The sequence below is a fragment of the Erinaceus europaeus genome, chromosome 3 (genome assembly GCF_950295315.1).
Source record: "Erinaceus europaeus chromosome 3, mEriEur2.1, whole genome shotgun sequence".
NCBI classification, from domain to species: domain Eukaryota; kingdom Metazoa; phylum Chordata; class Mammalia; order Eulipotyphla; family Erinaceidae; genus Erinaceus; species Erinaceus europaeus.
In genome coordinates, this window is record NC_080164.1 from 63,383,385 (window position 1) to 63,411,157 (window position 27,773).

Sequence of the window (27,773 nt, forward strand, 5' to 3'; positions counted from 1 at the left end):
GCTGAGTTTTAATGCAGCCCTACCTCTGGTGGGTGCTGATCCCTTGCCATGAGCATCAAAATCTCTTCTTTCAGGTTATTCCTGTACGTGTGGCCATATTCTTTACTGTCTTTAAACCAATACAGGACAACATGAGAAGTGATCAGGCCATGTCAAACCGTTCGTTTTACTTCCCCAAGTTTATCATAATATTCCAGAAAAAACACTGAATGAGTCATAGTGAGAATGTGAAAAATTGGGGCCAGAAATACAGCTAGTTCAGTGGTTGAGTGCAAACCTCTTGTGGGCAAGGTCCTGAGTTTTATCTCTGGCAAAACACACACACACACACACACACACTATAAAATGAATTCCATTAACTCCATGTGGTAAGACTTAGGAACATATATCAGTGAATGGGAAATTGTCTTGTACATAAAGGCATCTCAGCCATGGACAATTGAAGCAGACCCAAACTCATTACAGTGGCCTGGAAGGTGTTCCAGTGGATAAAGTACTGAACTCTCAAACATGAGGTCTAGAATTTAAGCTATGCATGATATATGCCAAAGAGATCCTCTGGTCGTCTCTCATTGACTAATAAATAAGATCTAAAACTAAAGAACAAAAACAACAAAAAGAAATGGAAAGACTGGGGCCAGGTGGTGGTGTACCTGGTTACGTGCAAATGTACTTATCTTTATTTATTGGATAGACACAGCCAGAAATCGAAAGGTAAGGAAGGTAGGGGGGATGCCTGTAGAACTGCTTCACCACTTGCAAAGCTTTTTCTCTGTGGTTGCGGAAGCTTTATGACTGGTGAAGCAGGGCTGCAGATGTCTCTTTGCCTCTTTCCTTCTCTACCTCCCTCTCCCCTCTAAATTTCTTTCTCTATTAAACAATAAGTAAAAAATATTTATTAAAAAAAAAAGCAAGGACACAGCATCTTCTGCAGCCAACTTATATAAATAACACAAGAATGCAGTTAAAATGGCCTTTTTGAAACTGGCTAGTAAATGGACCACAGTGATGCAACATAATGCAGATGAATGCTATAAACTTGGGGTTTGGATACCTGGATTCATATCTAGTGTGTGCCATGCAGTTAGTTAGCATCAATCTTCCCTTTGTTTTTTAATTGCCACCAGAGTTATTGCTGGGGAGTAGTGCTGACACTATGATTTAACCTTTTTTTTCTTCTTCTCTCTCTTAGAACAGGTAGAGATTGAGAGGGGAGGTGGAGACAGAAGAGGGAGAGATAAAAGAAAGATACCTTTACTGCTTGTGTAGCTTCTTCCCCCCTGCAGGTGGAGAGCAGGGGCTCAAACCCAGGTCCTTGTGCTTGGTAACCTGCGTGTTCAACTGGTTCAGCTGCCCCCACTGACCTTCCCTTTTGTTGTGTCACATAATATCTGCACAAATCCCCACTTAATCTTGTCACGACGAAGCTTATTTAGGCCATTTTGAATAGTCTAACTCATGCAATTTAATATGTAACATAAGCAAGCCACCTTGAAGTCAATGCCAACTACTGCATTTAGTTGGTTTCAAAACCAAACCAACCAACCAAACAAACAGGAAGTTCTCATCCTGAATAATGGGTACACATTCATTAATCAAAATGAAGGGCAGTGGAATGAGACACTGACCTTTCCAAATCTGAGGAATCATTTCTAACCGGTTGGCTACATCCAATGCTTGGAGAAGCTCTATCAAGGATTTGGAATGGGGAAAGAAGACCTGATAAGAAAGATGTGCATATATATTCCAAGTGTTAGTCTCCACAGTTGAAAACACATCAATAAAGACATCATTCAAGTAATGAGCCATCTTACTGAAGGTATCAGGTCCTTATACCACTTCAAGGTGACATCAATTTGTTCCATTAGACAAAGTAAATTGAAGAACTTGGAACTGTAATGGAAGTGAAAAATTATGCTTAGTCTAAAACTTTTATCAAACAAAATTGGGAAATGACTGAAAAGTTATGTGATAATGTGCTGCACATATGACTGATAATTTCATGTTACATCAATCAATGCTTGGCTATGGAAATGTTAAGTACAGCTTGTTCATTATCCCAGTCAATGACCTTTTAATCCTCAACTGGTCTGTTGTCATCCTCATTAGTACATGTTCAGTTATAAGCAGAGAGTGAATATCATACACATTTTAAATGTGCAGTGTGAAATGAGAATTTGGAAATGAAGAAAGCCATCAGGGCTGGGGAAATAGCAGAAAGGTTATTTTTTTTATCTGCCTAAACAAGAAAAAGAATTAAGAAGCATGATGACTCTACCAGTCCCAGTGGCCATCCTTCTAGCCCTCTCTCTTCTGATAGAGAAAGACAGAGACCTGCAACACTGCTCCACCATTCATGGACATTTCATACCTTCCTCCCCCGGTATGTACAGACTGGGGGTTTTGAATCTGGGCTTTTGTGCAGAGTAATATGATAGAATAATTTTCAAAAACAAAAGAGGCGTTTTGCAATCAAGAACCCACTTTATTATAAAATCAAACAATATAGATATGGGACCAGTGAAATGGTGTACTATTTTTGTCACGCATACAATGCAGGTTTGAGCCCAGTCCTCACCTTCACTGAAAATAGCTCCCGTCCTGTGGTCTTTCAGACTCTACCGATTCTGCCTATCTATTTTAGAACTCTGGAAAATGGTGTGTGTTCAATGTTATAAGGAAGGAAACCTTAAAAAATACATATCAGGAGGCCAGGTGGTGATGGCTCACGCTGTTAACTGGCTAGGGAAGAAGGGCAAACGCTAGAAGAAGAAGAAGGGCACACATTACAATGTTCTGAGGTCCTGGGTTCATGCTCCTGTTCCCCACCTGCAGGGGGTGCACTTTATAAGTGGTGAAGCAGGTCTGTAGGTCATTCTCCCTCTCTATCCCCCCCCCCCAAATTTCTATCTGTCTTATCAAAAAGCAAACATATAAACAACAACAACAACAAAACCGTATCAGGCACCTCAACCTGGGTAATCAGTTTTGTTTTTTCTGTTGTGATGATCAGGGTTTCACCACCGGGATGACTTTTTCAAATAGAGACAGAAGCAGAGAAAAAGAAATAGCGAAAGAGACCATGGCACCAAAGCGTTCTTACATGTTACCTGAAATTAGGTGAGAATAGAACAACCATCTGTAAGACACCATTTTCAGAATCCAATTAGTTGTTAAGGGATACATTACAACACACTTACAAATAGAAATTGCGGCGTTGATAAGGTCCAATGAATTTCCAGTTCTCTCCAGTATTTAAAATGTCATGTACTTCATAAGCAAGTTCTAGATCCCTGAGAGACGAACACTGAAAATTTGCAAAGTAAAACTTACAATCCTTATCAACCAAATCATGGCTCAGAAAATAGAAAAAAAAATGTAACTACCTATAAAACCATTTATAGGAATTCAAAGTATTATGCATTGAGAACAAGTGAATCACAAGAAACTAGGGCAGAAAGTAAACACTAATTCTATAAAAATTTCAAACAAAATTATTTTCATCTAGTGCATACTAACATCAATGTCATAGCAAAAACAAAACACAACACCTATGCAAAGTAGAAGAGTCAAGCAAATTGTATTGAATAGCTCTTTCTGCCTATTGCTGTCAACAGGCAAAACACCATGAAGCCTTATCTCCAAGTGCAAGCCTGAATATTCAGAGAAAATAATCTGGTAAAGTGGCTCAGTGGCTGACAGAGCATACAGCTCTGTGCACCAGGGTCTCTGTTCAAATATTGGCAACACATAAAAACAGGACAAACATTGATAAAAAGGCAGAATGGTAAAACAAAGGAAGGAAAAAAAAAAGCCCCCAAACATGAAGGGATACAAAAGACTGTAATTATCCTCAGCAATGAGATATTCCTTTTTAAAATTAATTATTTATTTATTCATGAGAAAGATAGAAGAGAGTGAAAGAACCAGACATCACTCTGGTACATGTGCTGCCGGGAATTGAACTCAGGACCTCATGCTTGAGAGTCCAATGCTCTATCTACTATGCCACCTCCTGGACCACAGAAATGAGATATTCTTTGTACTCTGAAACTGCTTGAATTTTCCTTGTGATAGCGCAATAACAACAAAATGAAAACAGTATTAATCAATTAAAATGTTATTAGTAGGCAAATACTAAACACTCAGAACTTACCTGAATAGACATAAGAAAAGACAATGCATACAGCAGCATGAGATAGGGACTGTGATTTAGTACAGATTTTAGAAAAGTAAAAGATGTTTAACAGGCAAGGATGAGGCTCAGAAGGTAGAGTGAAGATTGTGTCTCTCACATAAATCTTCAAACAAAAACGTAAACCAGAGACATGGCTATGGAGGAGTCATTTCAGATCGTGCTCCTGATAAACTAGAAAAAAAAAATCACCTGGAAACTAAGAAAAATACAACCAGGATTTCTTCAGAAACTAATTAAACCACAGATACCTAGTTGCAGATGCTACCATGATTTTATGCTGACTTCCCTGGGCAGACGACCTCACCAATGTGTCCCAGAACCTCACCTCCCAAGAACCCTATCCCACCAGGGAAAGACAGAAACAGGTTGGGGGTATGGATCGACCCACCAACATCCATGTCCAGCAGAGAAGCCTTTTGGTTCATACTCCCAGATGAATAAACGTTTAGGAAAGATAACCAAAGGGTGCTGAACTCCAATCCATGAGGATCCGAAGAAGAGGAAAAAATTAAAAGGAAGGACACTCAGAAGTAGTAGGTGTGACTTAGAAAGGAAGAGAAGACAGGATCATAGAAGAAATGGGCAGGTGGCTGGGCGGTAGCACAGCACGTTAAGTGCATATGGTGCAAAGTGCCAAGGGCCTGCGTAAGGATCCCAGTTCGAGCCTCCAGCTCTCTAATTCGCAAGCTGCGAAGCAGGTCTGCAGGTGTCTATCTTTCCCCCTCTCTATTTCTATCTGTCCTATCCAACAATTATGACATCAATAACAACAACAATAATAACTACAACAATAAAACAAGGGCAACAAACGGGAATAAATATTAAAAAAATTCTTAAAAAAAAAAGCAAGTGAAAGAAAGAATCCCACAGGTCCAGAAAAATTAGAAAATGGATGAATGAAAACAAAAGTTAAGCAAAAAATAATACTTACAACTCTCATGGCGGACTGAAAAAACATATCTGAAAAATCAAAGTTCCAAGAGCCTTGGTTAGTATGGGTAAAATATACTTTTGATTCAGTAACAGCAACAGTATTATGTCAGCTAAATCTGGCAAACAGAACGGGTGTTAACTTAAATTGAAATGAATTGCCACATTTGGCTCTCTCAAAATAATCATCCAAAGTATTATCATTATTAAACAATTTAAGTATGTTTTAGTCACAGGACAAAGTCAACAACACAATAAAATGGTTCTCTGGCTTTCTTATGCAAGCGATTTTTGAACCTACCATCTTCTGTATCCTTTGGGGTAAACTTCTTTCCCTTTAATTCATTAATGATATCGTAGATTAGAAGGGATGAGGCGTTTGAAGGGCTTTCTGCAAAATAAGAAACAGATGTTCCTCTAGCACCGCCAAATACTTAGTACCCAATACAAAGATTCATTTTGTTCTTCCTGCGCCTATGCCTAAAGTGTGGCTTACAGATGGCCAAGGCACACTTATCGATTATAAATTATGGTCCATGTGATCACACAAGAATCTTTGCCATTCTTTCTCAGTACTTCCAGTCTTCATTTTCACTGAAACTGGTACATGCAGAAACATTATCTTCAACAATTACGCATACTTAGACATACAAATGTTTCTAACTAATCAGTTGTATTACTTTTAATTAACATCAAGATAAGAAAACCATTCAAAGGGAAAACTATAGAACTACTGAATATGGAAAGTCTTAAAAGTCATATGACCGGGGCTGTTTGGTGGCATCTGGTTGAAAGTACATGTTACAGTGCGAAAGGACCCAGGTTTGAGCCCCCAGTACCCACTTGCAGGGGAAAGCTTCATGAGTGGTAACACAGTGCAGAAGCAGGTGTGTGTCTCTCTTTCCTTCTCTATTACCTCCTTCCCTTTCAATTTCTGGCTGTTTCTATCAAATTAAAAAAAATTAACGGGATCAGGCGGTAGCGTAGCGGGTTAAGCACACATGGCATGAAGCCCAATGACCAGTGCAAAGATCCTGGTTTGAGGCCCCGGATTCCCACTTGCAAGGGGGTTGCTTCACAAGTGGTGAAGGTGTCTATCTTTCTCTCCCTCTCTGTCTTCGCTATTGCTCTCCAGTTCTCTCTGTCCTATCCAACAACATCAATAACAATAATAATAATAACCACAACAATGATTTTTTTAAAAAAAGTGCAACAAAGGAAAAAAATGGGGTGTCGGGTGGTAGCACAGTGCCTTACATGCATGTGGCACAAAGTGCAAGAACTGGGTCTGAGCCCCTGGCTCTGACCTGCAGTGGAGTTGCTTCACAGGTGGTGAAGCAGGTCTGCAGGTGTCTATCTTTCTCTTTCCCTCCCCTCTCCATTTCTCGTTTCAATGACAGTAATAATTACAACAATAAAATAACAAGGGCAACAAAAGGGAATAAGTAAATATATAAAAAAAAAAAAAGGGAAAAAATGGCATTCAGGGGCAGTGGATTCATGGTGCAGGCACTGAGCCCCAGCAAAAAACCTGGAGGCAAAAATAAATAAATTAAAAAGTCACAAGACAAAGTCAGGTCCTTGATCTCATCTGGGAAAGAGCATGGAGGAAATCAAGTGGAATAAGTGGGGAAAAAAAATTGGGGTTAAGTATCAGATGTTCTTACAGGTGAATTTAAAGAAGCCAAGATGGAAAGGAAAAACAGTAAGTGAAACATGGACTGGATGTGGTGTATTGCAGCAAAGGGCTCAGGGGAGACAGAGGTGGCCAAGAGGATATGCCTGTCATGGGGAATGAGAAAGTTTACCCATGTGTCAACAGCTGTACTATAAGAGATTAACCTGCAAAACCAGTAACAGCACTGTAAGGATAGCATATTTTTCTTTAGCTAAAAAATTACTTAAATGCACCACAGTAAAAGACGTGGGTGTTGGGTGGGTGGAGGAGAGTTCAGGTCATCAAACAGGATGGCAGAGGACCTAGGGGTATTGTATTGTTGTGTGGAAAACTGGGAAATGTTATGAATGTACAAACTATTGTATCTACTGCTGACTGCAGGGATGGGTGGTGGCGCACCTTTACTGCCGAGTGTAAAACATTAATCCCCTAAAAAAAAAAATCAGCAATAGTCTTCTTGATGAACAAGCTACCTACCCTGTTCAGCCTCAAGTTCATTTCAGTTTCCCTTTCATAATCAACACCTGCACCTTTCACGTGATGTGCTGAGACTGGTAAGTGGCATAACCTGTGAGCTCCTCTTAGGCTCACTGACAAGTCTGTTTGCGTAGGCTGTTAAATAACTGATCCCTAATGTCTACCAAATGACTGTGCAGTCAACCATGCCCCTGCAGGTCCTGATAAGCCTTCCCATAGTGCAGTGAGAATAAGCTGCCAAACCTGATTTGATATTACCATAGGTGTATTGTGTATCTTAATATATTTTTTTCATTGTTTTAGGCTATCTCCTTTGGGTAAACCCCTAGAATTATTTGTACTGTATACTAAACACAAATCTCTACTCCTCCTACCATAAAAGTATTACTCAGAAGGTATAAGCACCACTGATTCTGGTTAGCAACTGAACTGTAGTGATGTATAGATTGTCTAGAGGAATATAGCAGGCTTTTGAGTCAGAAAGACTAATTTCAGTGAAGATCTCATGAAGATTTAAGTTATGTTTTAGGAGAAACATAGTTGTGGAAATGATTTTCCTGTCCCCCAAATAAAGTTTGTCTACCTGTTTTTCCCACCCTACACGATGAAAAGCTTTCCTACATGTAAGGACATGTGTGGATTGTGTAAACTAGTTCTCTAAAACAGAGATAACCAAGTTGTTCTTTGCTGATTTTGTAAGTAAAGCCTACCAAGGGAAGGAAAGACTAAACCTGTCATTTTGGAACACAGGAGTTGTCAGGTAGAGGCAACTGGATAAGAGCCAACAGACCATGAGTATGCGTCTTCCAACCATGGGTTAAGACCATGTGCTTGCTTAATTCTTTTCATCATTATGCCCAGAGGGTTATACTTAGGTATCTAGTCCCTTTTGATACTGCTAATTGGTGGGAGAAATAAAAATTTTAATTTAAGCGTTCCTGACTCCAAAATTAACAACCACAGCTTCCACAGCTAACCTAATATAAATAGTTCTCCTACTTCACAATAAGGTCAAGGTTACAATGGAGCAGCACAGCCTAACAACTTTTTTTAAAATCTTACTTATTTTCCCCTTTGTTGCCCTTGTTGTCTTTTTATTATTGCTGTAGTTGTTGTATATGTCATTGTTATTGGATAGGACAGAGAGAAATGGAGAGAGGAGGGGAAGAGAGAGATGTGAGAGAAAGATAAGACACCTGCAGATCTGCTTCACTGCTGGTGAAGCGACCCCCCTGAAGGTGGGAAGGCAGGGGAGTCACTTGACAAGTCCTATCCAACAATGAAGACATCAATAACAACAACAATAAAACAACAAGGGCAACAAAAGGGAATAAGTAAATATTAAAAAAAGAACAGCTTTTTGCTCAGGCTGGACATGTTAATTTGTGTACTCTATTCTTAGTTCATAGGCAGAGAAGATAACTTACAACAATCATAGGAACTTGAGGGAGACTGATTACATCTCTACTTAACATTATAGTGGCATACATACCTTGCTGGTAAAACACGTTAATAAGATAGTGATATGTGGCAAGTGAGGGCTCTCAAATTACCAGGTGCAGAAGAAAAAAGGAAGAACAGTAAGTCAAACACAATCATCTGAAACTAAGAAAATGTTGATGTTGATATTTAAGCAAAAGATTGTGCATTTCTTTTATTTGAACGAAGGCATTTCCCAACTCATTTAACTACTGTAATGGTGAGAAAGTGTCATGAACAACAAGTCATTTTGACAAAAATCCAGACACCTACAACTAAGATAATGTAGCACGTTTCATTTATGATTAAAGCATAACAAAACAACCTTCAATGAAGCAGTTAACTGAAAAATAAGAACCATACTAACACATATTTGGGTTCAAATACGTAATTATTCTACCTCATGTCGTGGGATTTAGAAGTAACTAACTTTTGGCATGAAGTGTAAGGACCAGCATGAGGATGTCGGTTCAAGCCCCCGGCTCCCCACTTGCAGGGGAGTCGCTTCACAGGCAGTGAAGCAGGTCTGCAGGTGTCTATCTTTCTCTCCCCGTCTCTGTCTTCCCTTCTCTCTCCATTTCTCTGTCTTATCCAACAATGACATCAATAACAATAATAACTACAACAATAAAAACAAGGGCAACAAAAGGGAAACAAATAATAAAAGAAAAGTAACTAACTTTAAGTGAACAGTTTTTCCCAGGATAAAAAAAATAATAAGTAGCACAAGGACCGGCATAAGGATCCCGGTTCGAACCCAGGCTCCCCACCTGCAGAGGAGTCACTTCACAGGCGGTGAAGCAGGTCTGCAGGTGTCTATCTTTCTCTCCTCCTCTCTGTCTTCCCCTCCCTCTCTCCATTTCTCTCTGTCCTATCCAACAAAAACAACAATAATAACTACAACAATAAAACAACAAGGGCAACAAAAGGGAATAAATAAAAAAAAATAATAAGTACTTAAAAAAAAAGAGTAAAGGATAATTATGACTTTCTTAAACAAACAGTGATGTAATATGCCCTCACCATAACCAGTGAAAGGAATTAAACATTAAGTAGCAAAAAGCAATTTACAGCCTCTTGCCTGTCCAGTACTAATTCATTCTTCAGTAAAAGATTTAGAAGAGTGGTTCGGGAGGTGGCACAGTGAATAAAGCACTGGACTCTTGAGCATGAGGTCCCAAGTTCAATCCTTGTTGGCACATGTGCCAGAGTGATATCTGGTGTTCTCTCTCTCCTATCTTCCTCAATAATAATAATAAAGAAAGATTCTAGGACAATCTTACCTATTCCAATGGCTTTCATTTCTCGTAAGGTCTGTAAAGCAGGGTATTTCCCAAATGCATAAAATTTTCGAAGACATTTCAGAATGGTATTGAAAGTCTGTAGATTTGGTTTTACCTTCTGTGCAACCATTTGTTTCAGTAGTTCCTAACAACAGCAAGAAATATTTTATGGCTGGGTAGACAATTTGTCCCATGGTTCCTTATGTTTAAAGCATAATCTGTTGGGGTCAGGTGGTGGAGCAGGCTACATACATTCCCTTTCTCTCCCAACCCACCTAATTTATCTCTATCATAACAACATAATTAAAGGAAACTAACAAACAAAAGTGGCAGTCTTGGGAGTCACTGTGCAGGCACTAAGCCCAGCGATAGTCCTGGTGCCAAAAAAAAGTAAATATATGTTAGGTAGTGACTTTGATGCAGGTGTTTCTCCTTATTTCCACCTTCCCTTCAATAAAAAAAAAAGGGGGGGGGTCAGGCGGTGGCACAGTGGGTTAAGCGCATGTGGCGCAAAGCGCAAGGACCAGCGTAAGGATCCCAGTTTGAGCCCCCAGCTCCCCACCTGCAGGGGAGTTGCTTCACAGGTGGTGAAGCAGTTCTGCAGGTGTCTTGTCTTCCCCTCCTGTCTCCATTTCTCTCTGTCCTATCCAACAACGAACAACATCAACAATGGCAATAATAATAACCACAACAAGGCTACAACAACAAGGGCAACAAAAGGGGGAAAAATGGCTTCCAGGAGCAGTGGATTCATGGTGCAGGCACCAAGCTCAGCAATAACCCTGAAGGGGTGGGGGGAGTAAAACACATATTCCTGACACTTCAGCATAGTGTTTTTTTAAAAACCAGAGCATTGCTTAGCTCTGCTACTGGGGATTGAACCTGTGACCTTGGTGTCTCCGGCATGAAAATCTCTGCATGAGCATTATGCTACCTTTGCAGGTCTGACTGCAATTTTTGAAAAATCCTATTGGGTGGAGGGTAGGAAGCATAATGGTTGTGCAAAGAGACTCTCGTGCCTGAGGCTCCAGAGTCCCAGGTTCAACCCCTGCACCACCATAAGCCAAAGCTGAGCAGTGCTCTGGTAAATAAAGAAAAATCCTATTGAACAAAAAATTTTCAGTAAGCACACACATTTCTGTAACAACAAGCTATTACCATGGGGAGGGGGAAGATAAAGCAACCCTCTCTTAAGTACTTAGTTGTCACCAGGGTTATTGCTAAGGCTCATGGCCTGCACGACAAATTTACTGCTCTGAAAGATCCTTCACCTGGCCCCAGGTCAGGTAGCTTTTTATTCTTACACGTCAGACACAAGTTTCTTAGGTGATAGGGTTACTGGAAGGGTAGTAAATAGGTGCAAGACTTGTCCAGCAGGGTGATTACGATATATATGGCTCACTAAAAGCTGACCGCCACTCCATGTATTTCCTTTTTTCTTAATATTTTATCACAATGGTGGCTGGGGGAGGGGGGAGGCAGGACAGGACAAGACAGACAAGACACCAGAATAGTCCATAGTTCTGGGTTACAGTGGTACTGGAGACTGAACGAGACTTAAAGCATGCCATTTGTTTATATAATCTTTATGCAGCCTCCCTAGTTCCCCACGTATTTCTAACAAGACATATCCAGGCTTATTAAGAGAGATGGTGAAAGTAAAATATCCTTACTAGTATATTATTCCACTTTTCCTCAAATTTCTCGTCTGACAGCAGTGTTGTTGCTTCAATCAATGCATTGAAAGTATATACATCAGCTGTAAAAGAAAATTACTTTTAACAAAAGTTGGGGTTGAAGATTAAACTAAATGACTCAATGTAATACAAAGTAGTCATATATATACGGTTCCAAGCACATGGCTTGTATCACAAAACTAGAAACTCAGTCCCTTCTCTAGGATTTAATTTATCTTTTTTCAATCAAGTCACAAGTAGAATAAAAGCAAATTAGTGACCGTGGTGGTGGTGAACTCAAAAGATTTCAGACTGAGAGGAGAGAAAAAGGAACGAGGGGGGTTTCTCCAAATATACTTACCACGGAATCTGTTATTTAATAATTCAGTATACAAGTTTAATGCCTGTGCAGGAGCTCTGTGCTGCAAGAGAAAAAGGTTAAAAATCAAGCATGATCAAATTTAATTTTAAAGAATATTTCCACACCTATTAGCTAATGGCTTGGGAACACAATAAAAGATGAGCTTGTGGTCTCACTTTAGTGGTATATAGCTGTGCTTTATACAGGTGACATTATAGAGAAGTCTCTAGTCAAACTGGAGAGTGGTGAAGATGATCTACTGGCATAAAGTGGGAAGAGGTCAGGAAGCTATTAAATGTTCTACAAGCTATTCAATGTCTACAATGCACTGGGCAGTTCCCACAACAAATTATCTGGCACACAATGTTTTTATGAGGTTAAAAAAAAATGAGTAGAAATGACACTTTTATGAAAATGAATAAAGCATACCTTCACCATTCCTCGGATCATAGTGCAGTAGGAGTGGGCATTTTTTTCTGGCATTAGAGCAAAGATTCTCTCAGCATTGTTTTTTGTTCTAAATATGTGGATCAGGATTAACAAGTCAGTAATAGCTACTACAACTTATGGACTATTTACAATGTTCTGTATGCTCTGGTATGAACTTTCTATGCATATTCTTTCAAAAAGTTCTTGCCATCAAGAAAGGGAGATACAGTTATCAGTTTTTTTTTTTTTGAAAATGAGCAAAACTGAGGATAAAAGGCTTAAGTAATCTAAGACTTTGGAATTAAGTGGAAGAAAACAAAGGACTGAAAAAAGTATTATGAGAATTATACATTCAAGGTATTAAAGTAATCTTTAAAACAGGATACATAGGAAAATTTCCTCACCCTCCTTCAATTCTCAGAGGCAACCATAGTAGACAAGTAGTTTCTCTTGAATCTTGTCACATTTGAGCACATTTTATTCCAGAGAATCTTTCTTTTCTAATTTCTTTATTGGGGGATTAATGGTTTACAATACCAACTAGGTGCTCTCTGCTATCTTGTTCCACGACCTGAACCACCCCCCACCCCCGAGTCTTTTACTTTGGTGCAATACACCAACTCCAGTCCAAGCTCTGCTTAGCATTTCTATAGCTGTTATAAGCTTTTTGTTTTGTTTAACCAGGGCGCTGCTCAGTTTTGGCTTATAGTGTTATCAGCCAGGGACTGAACCTGGAACTTTAGTACTTTAGGCATGAATGTCTTTTGCATTACCACTGTGCTAGCTTCCTGTCTTCTTTTACCTAATTTATTTTACCTAAATTACTTCAATATTACCTAAATGTTGGTATCAGTTATACAGAAGTATTGCATATTTCTACTTAGTGGCCAGTCCTCTTAATTGAGAACTATATCCTAGTTTATGCCTATTTTAAAAAAAATATTAGACAAAAGGAACATAGAGAGAGGGAGAGAAAGACAGACACCTGCAGACCTGCCTCACCACTTGTGAAGCGACTCCCCAGCAGGTGGGAAGCTACGGGCTCAAACTGGAATCCTTGAGCTGGACCCTGCGCTTGGCGCCACGTGCACTTAACCCGCTGCACTACCGCCCGCCTCCCTGTTTTATGTAATCATAATGCTCTCTTTTTCCCAACCATGTTTTTTTAAAAAAGTCCCAACATAAATCTACTATAACATACACATCACACTTTTCTAACACTACAAAATCTTATTTTCTCATCCTTGGAAGTGGGAAATGTGATCAAACGTTTGGATTTAATGTAATCCCTGGCACTGCAAGTGCCAGACTGATGCTCTGATTCTCTGATATTCGTGAGTAGACAATTTTTTTTTTAAGTTCTATTTTGTTTCAGGGGTGATGAAGAACAGACTACACGTCTAAAGAAACCACAATATAAGGGTTTAACATACCTCCAAGTAACGGGACCAGTCTTCTTTTTAGTTTCCTCATAATTTTCCTCTGTGGCCTCTTCCTAAAATCAACCAATAACAACAGGAATAAAACTGTGACCATGGCATGAACTCTCATAGTTAAGGGAACCTCAGAAATGCAAGGTGAGTACAGATTCAGCAGAAGGTAAAGCGGAAACCCAGTTGCTGTTAATATGAAATGCTATGTGAGGGGATGGAGTGGGGGTTGCTGAGTGAGAGCACACCCAGGCAGAGTGCTCTTTACCTTGCTTCACGATCAACTCCCTAAGCACCACACCAGAAGGAAGAAGCTTCACAAATGAAGTAGTGTTGCCTCACCTCCTTCTCTCTGTGCCTCTCCCTTTCACCTACTATCTAGAACCAGCATGACAACCACCACCACCACCACCACCAAAAAAAGTTGTGTGGCAGGGGCCCAGGGATGCTGCACACAATTAAGCACAGGTATTAACCATGTGCAAGGACCCAGGTTCGAGGCCCTACTCTTTACCTGGAAAGGGAGGGGGGTTTACACTTCATGAGCAGTGATGCAGGTCTGCAGGTATCTTATCTTTTTTCTCTCCCTCTCAATTTCTCTCTGTCCTATAAAGTATAGTAGAAAGAAAAATAACTGTGTGCTCCACCAGATTTCACAGCAGGTATATCTCTAGGCTTGCATGGAGGTCTAGGCATTAGCACATGTACCAGAATGATGCTCTGGTTCTCTCCTCACTAATAAATCTTTTCTTTTTCTTTTTTTTTTTTAAAGTCAGTTTCTCCATAATCAGTTCATTTAATTTAAGGGCCAGATGAACATTTGGTCCTTGAATAGGTGGTGGCCTGGAAATTAAACCAGTGTTCTTGAAGCTTGGTTTAGTGACAGCAATTGGAAATCCAAATAATTCAGAGGCTATGCTTTGATTCATAAAGATCATAAAGTTCACTATTATGGTGAACGCAAGAGAAGAAAATGTATCTGGGCATAAAATAATTGCCTGAATTACTATTTTTCTCTGTATAATTTTTTTTAAAACTTTTTATTTTATTTTTTAAATCTTTTTTTTAATAGTTATTTTATTTATTTATTCCCTTTTGTTGCATTGTTGTAGTTATTATTATTGTTGTTGTCATTGTTGGATAGGACAGAGAGAAATGGAGAGAGGAGGGGAAGACAGAGAGGAGGAGAGAAAGATAGACACCTGCAGACCTGCTTCACTGCCTGTGAAGCGACTCCCCTGCAGGTGGGGAGCCGGGGTTCGAACCGGGATCCTTATGCCGGTCCTTGTGCTTTGCGCCACCTGCGCTTAACCCGCTGCGCTACAGCCCGACTCCCTCTCTGTACAATTTTTAAAAAGTTACTTGGGACCTGATGCTGGCCATTGCCTGGGCCACCGTGTCACTCTTATCAAACTCAAATTTCCTTTATGGTTACACATGGTGCAAACAGAAATTCACTACTAAGAAAAAATCTTTTTAAAAACAGGATGCCAGAGAATGAACCCGGGTTTGGTACATGAACAATACCGTGGCCAGAAGACGGCACAATAAAGTATTGGGTCTCTCAAATATGAGATCTTGAGTTTGATCCCTGGCAGCACATGTACTAGAGAGATGTTTGTTTCTTTCTCCTCCTAACGCATTAATAAAGTCTTACGGTAGAAATATTACATTAAAAATAAAGACATTACCAACTCTTCTGGTTGTTCACTTTGAAAGTGAGTAGCTGAAGGCTCTTGGTTACCATAGTAACACAATAAATCCAAAAGACTATTAGCTGTTTCCAGAGACACAGTGGTTCCTGTGGATAGGAGAGAAAGGAAATCTTGAAACATCAAAGAATTGAAAGGCATCAGGTTAAAATTCTTCATTATTTCCTGAGCTGTGGCTTCTGTGCTTACTTATTTAGCACCATACATAACTACTTAAAAATGACTATGATCAACTTTTTTTAAATAATAATCTTTTAATATATATATATATATATATATATTTACTTATTTATTTTCCCTTTTGTTGCCCATGTTTTTTCATTGTTGTTGTCGTTGTTAGATAGGACAGAGAGAAATGGAGAAAGGCGGGGAAAAGACAAGACACCTGCAGACCTGCTTCACATCCTGTGAAGCAACTCCCCTGCAGGTGGGGAGCTGGGGGCTCGAACCAGGATCCTTATGCTGTTCCTTGTGATTAGCGCCACCTGCGCTTAACCCACTGTGCTACCGCCCGACTCCCCCAGATCAACTTAAAACGCCTAGGGTGAAGTAGATAGGGGCATAATTCCTACTAACATGCTCTTCTGTCATCAACGATTAAAATACAAGATGAAGTGTCACTCTGTGTTCACTCATTTTGTATCTTCAGATCCCCAGCAGAGCTATCTCATGGTTTTTAACGATTTTTTTAAATCTCTAAATCACTCAACAGTACTCTTAAGTTTCATAAATTTAAATAATGCTGCTTTCTTAAATGTTTATACAGGTACATTCTCATGACAATTTACAAGTCATGTAAGGAGATCTATACCCCTAGAGGGGGGCCCAGATAAGGTTCAGAAAGCAACCCGATTATTAGAAACAGAAGTTTTGAGGAATGTGATTCAAAGTCACAGAACTGGAACCAGAATCCAAGGTACCACTACTCCCTGCCGTCTGTGTTGCTGTTTTTCATTGTTGTTGTAGTTACTGTTATTACTGATGTCATCATTGTTGGATAGGACAGAGAGAAACAGAGAGGAGGGGAAGAGAGAGGGGGAGAGAAAAGACAGACACTTGCAGACCTGCTTCACCACTTGTGAAGCGACTCCCCTACGGGTGAGGAGTCAGGAGCTCGAACCGGGATCCTTAGACCAGTCCTTGCACTTTGCGCCACATGCACTTAACTCCCTCTGTGTTTTATTCTTACCTACTTTGTGTCTTGTCTTTTTTCTTTTTTGCCTCCAGGATTATTGTTGGGGTTCAGTGCCTGCACCACAAATCCACTGCTCCTGGAGGCTAATTTTTCCCTTTTGTTGCCCTTGTTGTTATAGCTGTTGTTGTTGGATAGGACAGAGAGAAATTGAGAGAGGTGGGGAAGATAGAGAAAGGGAGAGAAAGATAGATACCTTCTTCATTGCTTGTGAAGCAACCTCCCAGCAGGTGGGGAGCTGAGGGCTCGAACAAGGATCTTTACGCCAGCCCTTGTACTTCGGGCCGCATGCACTAACCTGCTGCGCTATCGTCCGACCCTTACTTTGTATCTTCTAAACATACTTGCGAGCATAAGATTTTTGAACACAGTATGACATACCTAAGATTAAAAACTAGAAGCTAAGGAACTATGGATACTTTCTCTACTTGTGTTGCAACATTTTCTCACTTGAAACTTATAAATGACGCTAATGATGGCCATGAAATATTAACTATTAATAATAACACTTTTTATCTTTTAGTCATAACTAACTAGATTAGATAACTTTAGCTACTTTCTAAGCTCACATTTCTGCAAACAAGATCAAGCAGGCAGGACTTCAACTAAACTTAAGTCACCTGCTTGTAAGAGCTGATCAAACATATCCACAGAAGCTTTCACTTTTTTGAGCTTGATCCGTTCCTTCAGAGCAGCTTCACTGACATCTTCAATCTGAGGTTCAAAGTACTCAGGCATTAAGCACTAGGAAAACAAAATGGCGAGTTAGTTCAAACAGGTCAAGACACAAATGGTAAGGGTACAACATCATCAACAGAGAAAACAAAACTTTACAAGCATTACACATTGTTTACTATATTATTATTTTTTAAAATCCTCAGCCTTTTATAGGGGATAGAACAACAAAAAAGAAAAAAATCTCTAGTAACTTTAATATGCGAGTTAGCTATCTCCTAGACTCAGAATTTAAAAGCACACAAATGTTCATTTCAAATCTCAAGAATTCCAGTTCCGACTTAATTTCTTAACCTTTTTAGAAATATTTTTAAATTTTACTTATTATTGGATAAAGACAGAATGTAACTGAGAGGGAGGAGGGAGATAGAGAGGAAGAGACAGAGAAACACAGATCTACTTCACCACCTGTGAAGCTTTCTCCCTGCCTGTGAGAACTTCAACCCAGTCCTTGCCCGCTATATTCTGTGTGATTAATCAGGTGCACCACCACCTGGCCCCCAGTATCAGACTTTTAAAAAATCCCTTTTTAAAGTTTTCAATATATTTTCCCTTTTGTTGCCCCTTGCACCAAATATGCTTAACCCACTGTGCTACCGCCCGACTCCTCCCCCCATTAACTTCTCCATCTTAAGAACCTGCACATCTATTTCACTCTCACTGTAGTGACAACAGTCAGTGCAATGTCTCCAGATACAGCAATCACTGCACACATGCTCTTAAGGAGCCTGTGCAAGCACACACTGGAAATACACTTTAGAGAGCTGATAATACAGTAAACACAGTTGGGCAGATATACAAGAATGTCAAAAGGAACAATATATCAGTAAGAGTCAGGGAGATTTTAGACAAGGAAAAAAAAGTGATCAAGAGCGAAGAGTATCAATGCTCAGGGACCAGACAGAAAAGTTAGTCACAGAGGTTAAGATCTAAGATTCTGGTGCTGTACAAACCAAATGCGGAAATAAAATGAGACACATAAATAAAGCAGAAATTTTAAAAGGTTTAATACTGTAAGCAAAAACACAGTACCTGTACACAGTCATTAATATGTGTGCTTAACTTGGTGCTCCTCTGCCCTGCCCTTTTAATTTATGATTTTACAGTACTTTCTGATATCAGTTACCCCTACCCCAACTTACTGGTATATGAGGTTCAGCTACATCCTTCTGAAAATATTTGGGATATGAATTAATAATAAACTTCGCTGCATTCTCCCCAGACTTCTTTGCCAATAAAAATGAACGCTAAAGAAAAAAAAAATTGAGACTGCTATTTACATGTAACTCGAACTCAAGGTACTAAAGCCATACCACAGCACAAATTGTCCCCAGCCCCCCAAAGAACCAATAATACAAAGGACCCTAATTATAAGTCAAATTACACAATATCTCTCTCTGTGGAGAATAATTTCAGGTTATGTCTTATATAATAGCTTGAGATAGAAACAATGCATTTCAAATGAGTGGTTGATCCAGAGTGAAGGTATGTTAATTAATAAAATCAAAACCAGAGAGTGGATGAGAACCCCATGGTAGAGTGAATGCCTTAGTACATATGATGCCCTAGATTCAATCAATGCCACCCTGGGATCCAGCATGGACAGCACCATCAGGAGTACCAATGGTAGAGGAATGCTGCTTTGGTGTCTCTCCTCTCTATGAATACAGAGTAACAAACTTGGACTAGGGAGGCCCTTGTTTTATTTATTCCCTAGCTCAAAAAATATATATGGTTTACTTTTTTTTTTTTTTTTTTAAACCAGAGCACCAGTCAGCTCTGACTTATGTTGGTGTGGGGGATTCAACCTGGGACCTAGGAGCCGCAGGCATTAATTATGGATTGCTTTTTCGAGACAGTCTGAAGAAGAGACACCACACTGCAGTACTAGGGCTTTTCAAGTATTGTGGTGTACCTGTGTGTTGCCTGGACTTGAACCTGTATCACCTGAGCTATCTAGCCCTACCTAAATCTTTTTTTTTCTTCAATAAAGCAATAAAGGAACGAGGAAAGTCAACCAACTAACCAGTTAGGACCCACTAAAGTCTTAGAGGTTTTTATAACTAGATTTAGATTTAATTACATATGCACTCTTATACCAAAACATCAAAATAAAAATAATAGTACAATAGTTAAAGAAAATATATACTCACAGACTCTGCAGAGGTTGTTGGTATGAGGTAAGGATCATCTTGATATGCATAAGGAACAGCCGTGGTATCCTGTGGGGAAGAAACAGAAGATTATTGGTCTTTTTAAATAAGAGATCCTTGCATGTTTTGATGGCAATTAGAAATTCTCTAAAGGGGGCCGGGCAGTAGCACAGCAGGCTAAGCGCACATGGCGCAACTGTCAGGCGCCAGCGTGAGATCCTGGTTCGAGTCCCTGGCTCCCTGCAGGTGTCTATCTTTCTGCCCCATCTCTCTTCATTTCTCTCTGTCCTACCCAAAAACAATGACAAGAATAACAACAACAGCAATGGTGAACAAAAGGGGCACCAAGGGGGGAAAAAGTGGTCTCCAGGAACAGTGGACTCGTGTTGCAGGCACCGAGTCCCAGAGGTAACCCTGGAGACAAAAAAAAAAAAAAAAAGGAAAAACCCTTAAAAATATGTATATTTTTTGTTTTTATTTATCCCCTTTTGTTGCCCTTGCTATTTTATTGTTGTAGATGTTGTCATTGTTGGATAGGATAGAGAGAAATAGAGAGAGGAGCGGAAGACAGAGAGGGGAGAGAAAGACAGACACCTGCAGACCTGCTTCACTGCCTGTGAAGCGACTACCCTGCAGGTGGGGAGCCAGGGGCTTGAACTGGGATGCTTACTGCCGGTCCTTGCGCTTTGCGCCACATGTACTTAACTCACTGTGCTACCACCCGACTCCCAAAATCCTTTAAAAAATTTATAAAATGAGTTTTTTTAAGAAGGTACACAATACATAACACTGGCATATATATTGCATTCTCAACTCTGCAACACTTGATTGTAATTATGTACAATTTGAAGTACACAATGACTCTAGCCTCCACAACTGATTCTGAAGATTTGAGTTTTAACTTGAGGTAAAGATATACTCTGGAACTAACTAGTCTGGCCAAACAGCTTCAAGAACTAGAATCCAGGGGTTGGGTGGTGGCGCAGTGGGTTAAGGGCATGTGGCACGAAGTGCAAGGACCGGCGTAAGGATCCCGGTTCGAGTCCCAGGCGCCCCACCTGCAGGGGAGTCACTTCACAGGCAGTGAAGCAAGTCTGCAGGTGTCTGTCTCTCTCCCCCTCTCTGTCTTCCCCTCCCCTCTCCATTTCTCTCTGTCCTATCCAACAATGAACAACACCAACAATGGCAATAATAGTAACCACAACAAGACTTCAATAACAAGGGCAACAAAAGGGGGAAAAATGGCCTCCAGGAGCGATGGATTTATGGTGCAGGCACCGAGCCCAGCAATAACTCTGGAGGGAAAAAAAAAAAAAAAAAGAACTAGAATCCTGCCTCTACATGGAGGTTACTATTGGGCCCTCTCAGGAGGTGGGAATAGCAGTAGCTTTCCCTGTGTTAAGTGTTTCACATGAACTTATTTCTCATCAAAACCTTGAAGCTTGGTGCTATAATTTATTTGGGAGGTGCTATAATTAATATCTCTTTTTTCACTCTGGAAGAGAAATAGCATCATAGCGCAGTACCTACTTTGCCCAGCACTACAGCACTCCTATGTGGTCCCAGGACTGAGTACGGTAAAGCATATCCCATACTGGGTGAGTCTGAGAGCACCCTCCAAGCATTTTGTAGTTATGGAGACACATAAAGAGAAAATAACTTTATGATAAAGATCACAGAGCTAGATGCATAGCTATGAAATAAAATAGTTTACTTACCCTGTTTACTGTGGACGCAAGTGCCTGAAGAACTGCCACTTTATCCCTAAAGAATGAAGGCCACAAATTAAGCTTCATTTGGGCTTTTCACACAAAGCAGAACAAGTGACTATTTTTAAAACGAATTAGCAAAAATAAAAATGGGGTCATTTTGTAGCCTGGGAGGTGATGCAGTGGACAGTGTTAGAGTCTTAGGCATGAGGTCCTGAGTCTGATCCCTGGCAACACATGTGCCAGAGTGATACTTGATACTTGGGTTTCTCGTTAATAAATAAATCTGAAAACAAGCCCCCTCCCTTAAGAAATGAGTGGTTTTTTTTTTAAAGATTTTTGTTTATTTATTAATGAGAAATACAGGAGGAGAGAGGAAGAGTCAGACATCACTCTGGTACATGTGTCACCAGCAACTGAACTCAGGACCTCATGCTTGAGAGTCCGCTGCTTTATCCACTGCGCCACCTCTTGGACCACAAAACAAGCCCTTTTGTCTTTCCAGTTCAGTAGAACAAGTTAAAAATTGAAAAAAATCTGACTATGTAGGAGCTAGCATCCCCTGTTGGGTACACCTTGCTCCAGGTCCCTGCACATGGTAACATGCACTATACTGGATGCACCACAACCTGGGACTTTTGGAGCCTCAGACATGAGTGTCTGTCTGTATAATCATTATGCTATCTACCCTCACCCATACTTTTATCTTTTTAAAAACTTTTAAGGGACCGGGTGATGGTGCACCTGGTTGAGCACGTCTGTTACAGTGCACAAGGACCCAGGTTCAAGCCCCCAGTCCCAACCTATATGGGGAAGCTTCAAGAGTGGTGAAGCAGGGCTGCAGGTGTCTATCTTCCCCATCTCTTTGACTGTCTCTATCCCATAATAAAGGTAATAAAAAATTATAAAAAAACTTTTATTGTATAGAGACAGAAAGAAATTGAGAGGGGAGGGGAGGAACAGAGGGAAAAAGACATCCACAGCTCTGCTTTACCACTTGCAAAGCTTTCCGCTTGCAGGTGGGGATCAGGGGCTTGAACCCGGGTCCTTGTACACTGTGAATGCTTAAACAGGTATGCCTCAGCCTGGCCCCGAAGTTTTTTCATTATATTTATTTATTTATTGGATAGAGACAGCTAGAAATCAAAGGAGAAGGGGGGGGAGATGGGGAAAGGGAAGATTAAGGGAAAAGGGAGAGAGGGGAGAGAGGAGAGAGAGGACGAGACAGGGAGAGAAGAGAGAGAGCTGCAACACTACCTCACCACACGCTCAAACGGGTGCACCACTACTTGGCCCAACTTCTGTTTTTTTTTCAGTCTCTAGTCCCATCACCCACAACTAGTTCTCTAATGTAACCACCCTACTACCATAAAGTTTATTATCATCTAAATTGTCTCCTTGTAGTCATTTTTCTGTGCATACTAACTTTCAGACTACTTTAATTCAGCCATATATAATAATGTATTACAAACTTTACTCTGGACTAGAGAACTTTTAATTCCATGTGAAAGGACTTGAGTTCAAACCCTAGTCCCCATCTGAGGGGGGGGAAAGCTGTTTCTATCAGAAAAAAAGCATGGCTAGAGGGAATGGTTGAAGTGTGCAGACACTAAGCCTCAATGATAATCCTAGCAGCAAAATAATTAAACATCGTCTCCACATCGAGTAACTGAGTAAGACAAGAAGCCGTCTCTAATGATTAACTTTTGCCATTTTAAAAAAATATTTATTTATTCCCTTTTTGTTGCCCCTGTTGTTTTATTTTTGTCGTTGTTGTTGGATAGGATAGAAATGGAGAGAGGAGGGTAAGACATAGAGGGGGAGAGAAAGATATTAGACACCTGCAGACCTGCTTCACCGCCTGTGAAGCTGACTCCACTTCAGGTGGGGAGCCAGGGGCTCGAACTGGGATCCTTCTGCCGGCCCTTGCACTTTGCACCATGAGCTCTTAACCCGCTGCGCTACCGCCCGACTCCCATCTTTTGCCATTTTTAACAGTAAAGGTAATCTCGTTCTCTATCAATACTTTTCATTTTATTCTTTTGTTACTCTTTTAAACTCTGGAGTTTTTCTCCTCTCAGCTGTTCCTACCCAAGAATACTCTTACTAGTTTCTTCATGTCATTCCATAACTCCTTACCTACAAATGCTTCATTCAAATAGGCACTCAATCACTTGATGAATGAACTCTTGATTACTCACCAAGTTTTCTTTTTTGGAATGACCACTTCTTCAATTCCTTAATGAAAACAACACAAAGTATATCAACTTCCCACTACTACAACAACAGATAATGTGTTGATATGAAAGTGTAATTATTTTTTTCATACCCGTTCCACCAGTTTCTTCAACCTTTGAGACAACCGCATTTCCAGAATAAAATCTGCAAAAGGGAAAATCCGAAAGCAAACATAGTATTTCTTAGTGAAGTCCTCGCCTCCACCTATGTGCATAATGAATCTAACTTTTTTTTTCTCCCAGGAATTTTAAACTTTATTCAGGAAAATTGAGACCATTCACATATTAGCCTGAGAAAGAATGAGAGAAGCCATGAAGCCAACTTTTTATATCATGGACCAAGAGAACTTATTTATGTGAATGCAGGGACTTAGTAGCATACTCTACACCACTACAAAACACACATAATACTGGCGGAAATCTTTGTCAGGTAGTTTCATTGCATAAAACTGGAGGGAGGGGTAGTCACAAGATGAACAGCTGGTTTGAAACATAAGGGGCTGTGGTGCTAGCTCACCTTGTAGAACATACACTTTACCAGGGTGTAGGACCTGCCTTTAAGCTCCTGGCCACAACATGACAGTGCTACAAGGGGATGCTTCACAAAAGGTGAGGCAGTGCTGTGTTGTCTTTCCTCTTTGTATCTCTTCCTTTCTGTCTTGTCTGCTATTTGGGGGAGAAGTTCTTTTTCCTAATTGAAAAAAATTTAAATATTTATGTATTATTGAGTAGTCAGAAACCGAGGGATAGAGAGGGAAAGAGGCAGAGAGACACCCACACCACTGCTTCACCACTTGTGAAGCTTTCCCGTTGTAGGTGGAGACCAAGGGCTTGAACCTATAATATGTGTGTTTAACCAGGTACACCACTACCTGGCCCCAGAGGAATAAAAATTGTTTATCAAAAGTGGAACTGCACAGCTGCAATGCACAAATGGCAAAAATAAAATAAAAAATAAGTGAAACTAGTGTGCTTGCCCTAGCAACCCATATATACTAAAATTAGAATGATACAGAGATTAACATGGCACCTACACAGGGTTAAATAACCAAAGTTGTGAAGCATTAAAAAATAAACAAAAAAGGTCAAGGTTAGAGTCTCGCCCAGGAATGGCTGTCACCCCGGTGTGCTGGAGTTCTTGGAGAGGAGCTGCTAGCTTCATTTGCTGGCTGTGTTCGAGCCAGTCACTAGGGAAGGGACAGGTGGGCGGGCAAAAATAAATAATAAAAAGGGGACAATTTAAAATTGAGTTCTTGATTTGATATGAATGACACCCTAGTGATAAGAGTCCCACACTTAAAAAGCAATTTTGACTATGAAGCTAAGACTTCATCATGCCTTTCATACATATTCCACTTCCTTTAACAATCAGGGTAAACAAATATATTCAAATTTAAACTTGTAACTTTTGTCCACCCTCTGTTTACTCCGGTCCTTGCGCTTTATTATGCGTTTAACCAGCTGTGCTCTGCCCTACTACCGCCCTAAACTTTGTTTAACCAAAATATACACATGGACACATGCTTAAGCGTTGATTTCTTTTTCTTTTTTTTTTTTTTTTTTAACCAGAGCACAACTCAGCTTGTGACTTGGTAGACTCAGGCATGAAAATCTTTTAATCCCCCTTCCCCCCATTTTCTGTTGCCCTTGTTTTTTTCATTGTTGTTGGATAGGACCGAGAGAAATCAAGAAAGGACGGGAAGGCAGAGAGGGGAAGAGAAAGGATAGTCTCACCTGCAGACCTGCTTCACTGCTTGTGAAGTGATCCCCCTGCAGGTAGGTGGGGAACCGGGGGCAGAAACCTGGATCCTTATGTGGGTCCTAGTGCTTTGTGCCATGTGTACTTACCAGCTGTGCTACCACCAGGCCCCCATAAATCTTTTGCATAACCACTGTGCTATCTTCATGACCCTCAGGACTTAGTTTGAAAATGTTCTGGGGCAGGGTAGATAGCATAATAGTTATGCAGAGAGACTCTCAAGCCTGAGGCTCAGAAGCCCCAGGTTCAATCCTCCCTCCCAGCACAATAAGCCAGAGCTGTGCAGTGCTCTGGTGTTTCTCTCTCTCTCTCAAAAATAAAATAAATACTTATAAAGTGTTCTGATCTCACTAAAAATATTATACAGACATCCCTGATATTTTTGTATTCTCTAATATTATATGCTATTAGCACCAATCAAAAAATTCTCAAGAGATTCAATAGAAAAAACACTCCCCCCATTGTCATCTGGTCTCAGGGATCACTTTATTTAATAATTAAAAAAAAAAAAAAAGCCAAGGACTGAACCTGAGGTTTCTGGTAATTCAGGAACGCACAGGCAGAGTAATCTCCATGATCCATCAGGGGTCTTTTTAATACAAGATTACCTGGATCTGCCAAGGACATCTCAAAAAATGAACTCTTTCCACCACCTCGTTTATTTACATACTTTCGTAATTCCCACAATGCCACTAGTTCTTCTGAGCATAAGAAACATTATAAACGACACACGTTTCGTGTGGTAACAATCACTGCAACCCACAGAACTGTTGACATATTTCAGACTTTTCTGCTGTTATTAACTCTTGGATCGTGTTTGGTCACAGCCAGCACACAGTGCAGCTCGTTAAACTGCCTGTAATTTGTAAAATATGAGTTCTCCCCATTCCATTTCTCTAGGCTGAAAAATAAAAATATGTAAAGGAAATTAATGTTTAAAACTGAGGGTGTCAACAGCCACACTAGCTAACTAGAAGGATGTTTGGATTTGTTAGTAGGATCCTAATCTTGCCCAAAGGTCCAACGCCCGACAGGTCAATCGATACCTATTTCCCAAATAAGCGAGTTTTGAGCCCTTTCTTAAGAACGCGGGCGAGCACGCGGCTAAGCTAGTGCGCACGCGCATTCCATCCGCTGTGACCGAATTCACAAGAGGATCGAGAACAGGCCAGAACTGCGAAACCCTGCGTCTTCCAGTGCATCCCCCCAGCTTCTCTTACCTACATCTGGGGACCTGTTCACAGACACTTGCCCGCTGACCCGTCACGGGTAGGCTAAGCCTGTAGCGGAGCCTGAGCCAGGGGCCCCTAGCGAACGCCGCCATCGCTGGCTCCTTCGCAGAGCATGTTGGGAAAGCATGCCCTCGGACTTCCGGGTCAGCCCGCTGGATGGGCGAGATCGAGCTCCGCCATTGGCTGGGACGGGAACAAGACAAAAGCAATCTTGACATGGGTAAACGTTCAAAATTTGAAAGACTTGGTTATGGGAGGTACATGTTCAACTCATCTCATTTCCTTCTAAATGTTTCACAAAGTAATTATTTTACTATACTATATGTTTTCTCCACTGTTTTCTTATTAAGAGGGTAAGAAAGAGTCGTCAAATTACTTGCCTCCCCCTTCCCAGAGCGGAAGTAATCGCGTCCATGGACATCTCTTTTTCCAATGCATGTCTCGCGCGCAAGCGCAGTGAAATGCACATGGTGGCGCCGGGCTAGAGGCAGAGTTGAGAATTGAGTAGTCGAGCTCGGAACATCCTTCGGTGTGTCTGGACTCGAAATTGACCTGGAGGATGTTAGGCTCCAAGAACACGCCCTGGCGGCGGCTTCAGGGCATTTCCTTCGGGATGTACTCAGCCGAAGAACTCAAGTAAGTGCGTGGTGGGAAGCATATAGAGCCCGTCGCTGTAAGTCGGTGAGAACTACTCTTCCCTAAAGGTCTTGCGCTCAGTGTACGTTCTCAGTCCATGGATGTCCGGCGCGGGGCTTGCTGGGACCGGTAGTTCTCGGGATGCCTTGGGCTGGCGAGCGCTCCTTTAGCCCCCTTTGTGAATTGGGCAGTTTGCATTGGAAAGGAGGGACGTTCCCAGATTGCTACTACCTATACTTTTAGTTTTGGAACTGTAGTCTTCCGTAGTTGTCCAGTGTTTATGGAAATGACTACGATGTATTTCGTGCGGATAAAAACATACATAGTCTTGTCCTTAATATGATAACTCTTCAAGACTTATTTCAGGGAACAACATGTTTTCTAGGACTCGTTGTATATGCCTGCCTTCTTACTGCATCAAGGACACTTTTAATTTTACTTATTTATTCAGCACACAGGTGACTACC

General features: G+C 40.7%; 2 protein-coding genes and 1 pseudogene across 3 annotated transcripts in view; 2 read left to right on the forward strand and 1 right to left on the reverse strand.

The window, feature by feature from the left end:
• The window catches only part of PTCD3 (pentatricopeptide repeat domain 3), a 34,185-nt gene extending 7,372 nt beyond the window's left edge, over nucleotides 1-26,813 (reverse strand). The window contains exons 1-20 of the mRNA XM_060187304.1: nucleotides 26,659-26,813; nucleotides 23,772-23,824; nucleotides 23,644-23,680; nucleotides 21,452-21,497; nucleotides 19,734-19,802; nucleotides 18,723-18,827; nucleotides 17,466-17,589; nucleotides 15,633-15,742; nucleotides 13,945-14,006; nucleotides 12,512-12,599; nucleotides 12,083-12,143; nucleotides 11,719-11,804; nucleotides 10,046-10,190; nucleotides 8,776-8,826; nucleotides 5,430-5,519; nucleotides 5,130-5,158; nucleotides 3,201-3,307; nucleotides 1,815-1,893; nucleotides 1,629-1,719; nucleotides 24-109 (exon numbers count right to left, since the gene is read on the reverse strand). Coding sequence (XP_060043287.1) covers nucleotides 24-109; nucleotides 1,629-1,719; nucleotides 1,815-1,893; nucleotides 3,201-3,307; nucleotides 5,130-5,158; nucleotides 5,430-5,519; nucleotides 8,776-8,826; nucleotides 10,046-10,190; nucleotides 11,719-11,804; nucleotides 12,083-12,143; nucleotides 12,512-12,599; nucleotides 13,945-14,006; nucleotides 15,633-15,742; nucleotides 17,466-17,589; nucleotides 18,723-18,827; nucleotides 19,734-19,802; nucleotides 21,452-21,497; nucleotides 23,644-23,680; nucleotides 23,772-23,824; nucleotides 26,659-26,762 — 1,623 coding nt within the window. The 5' untranslated portion in view covers nucleotides 26,763-26,813. The remainder of the gene's footprint in view (nucleotides 1-23; nucleotides 110-1,628; nucleotides 1,720-1,814; nucleotides 1,894-3,200; nucleotides 3,308-5,129; nucleotides 5,159-5,429; nucleotides 5,520-8,775; nucleotides 8,827-10,045; nucleotides 10,191-11,718; nucleotides 11,805-12,082; nucleotides 12,144-12,511; nucleotides 12,600-13,944; nucleotides 14,007-15,632; nucleotides 15,743-17,465; nucleotides 17,590-18,722; nucleotides 18,828-19,733; nucleotides 19,803-21,451; nucleotides 21,498-23,643; nucleotides 23,681-23,771; nucleotides 23,825-26,658) is intronic.
• Nucleotides 24,764-24,883, forward strand: LOC132537940 (small nucleolar RNA SNORA3/SNORA45 family; annotated as a pseudogene).
• A 296-nt stretch (nucleotides 26,814-27,109) lies between the features above and the next one.
• The window catches only part of POLR1A (RNA polymerase I subunit A), an 83,229-nt gene continuing 82,565 nt past the window's right edge, over nucleotides 27,110-27,773 (forward strand). For both annotated transcript variants that reach the window (XM_060187313.1, XM_060187314.1), the window contains exon 1: nucleotides 27,110-27,306. In XM_060187313.1, coding sequence (XP_060043296.1) covers nucleotides 27,230-27,306 — 77 coding nt within the window. In that variant the 5' untranslated portion in view covers nucleotides 27,110-27,229. The remainder of the gene's footprint in view (nucleotides 27,307-27,773) is intronic.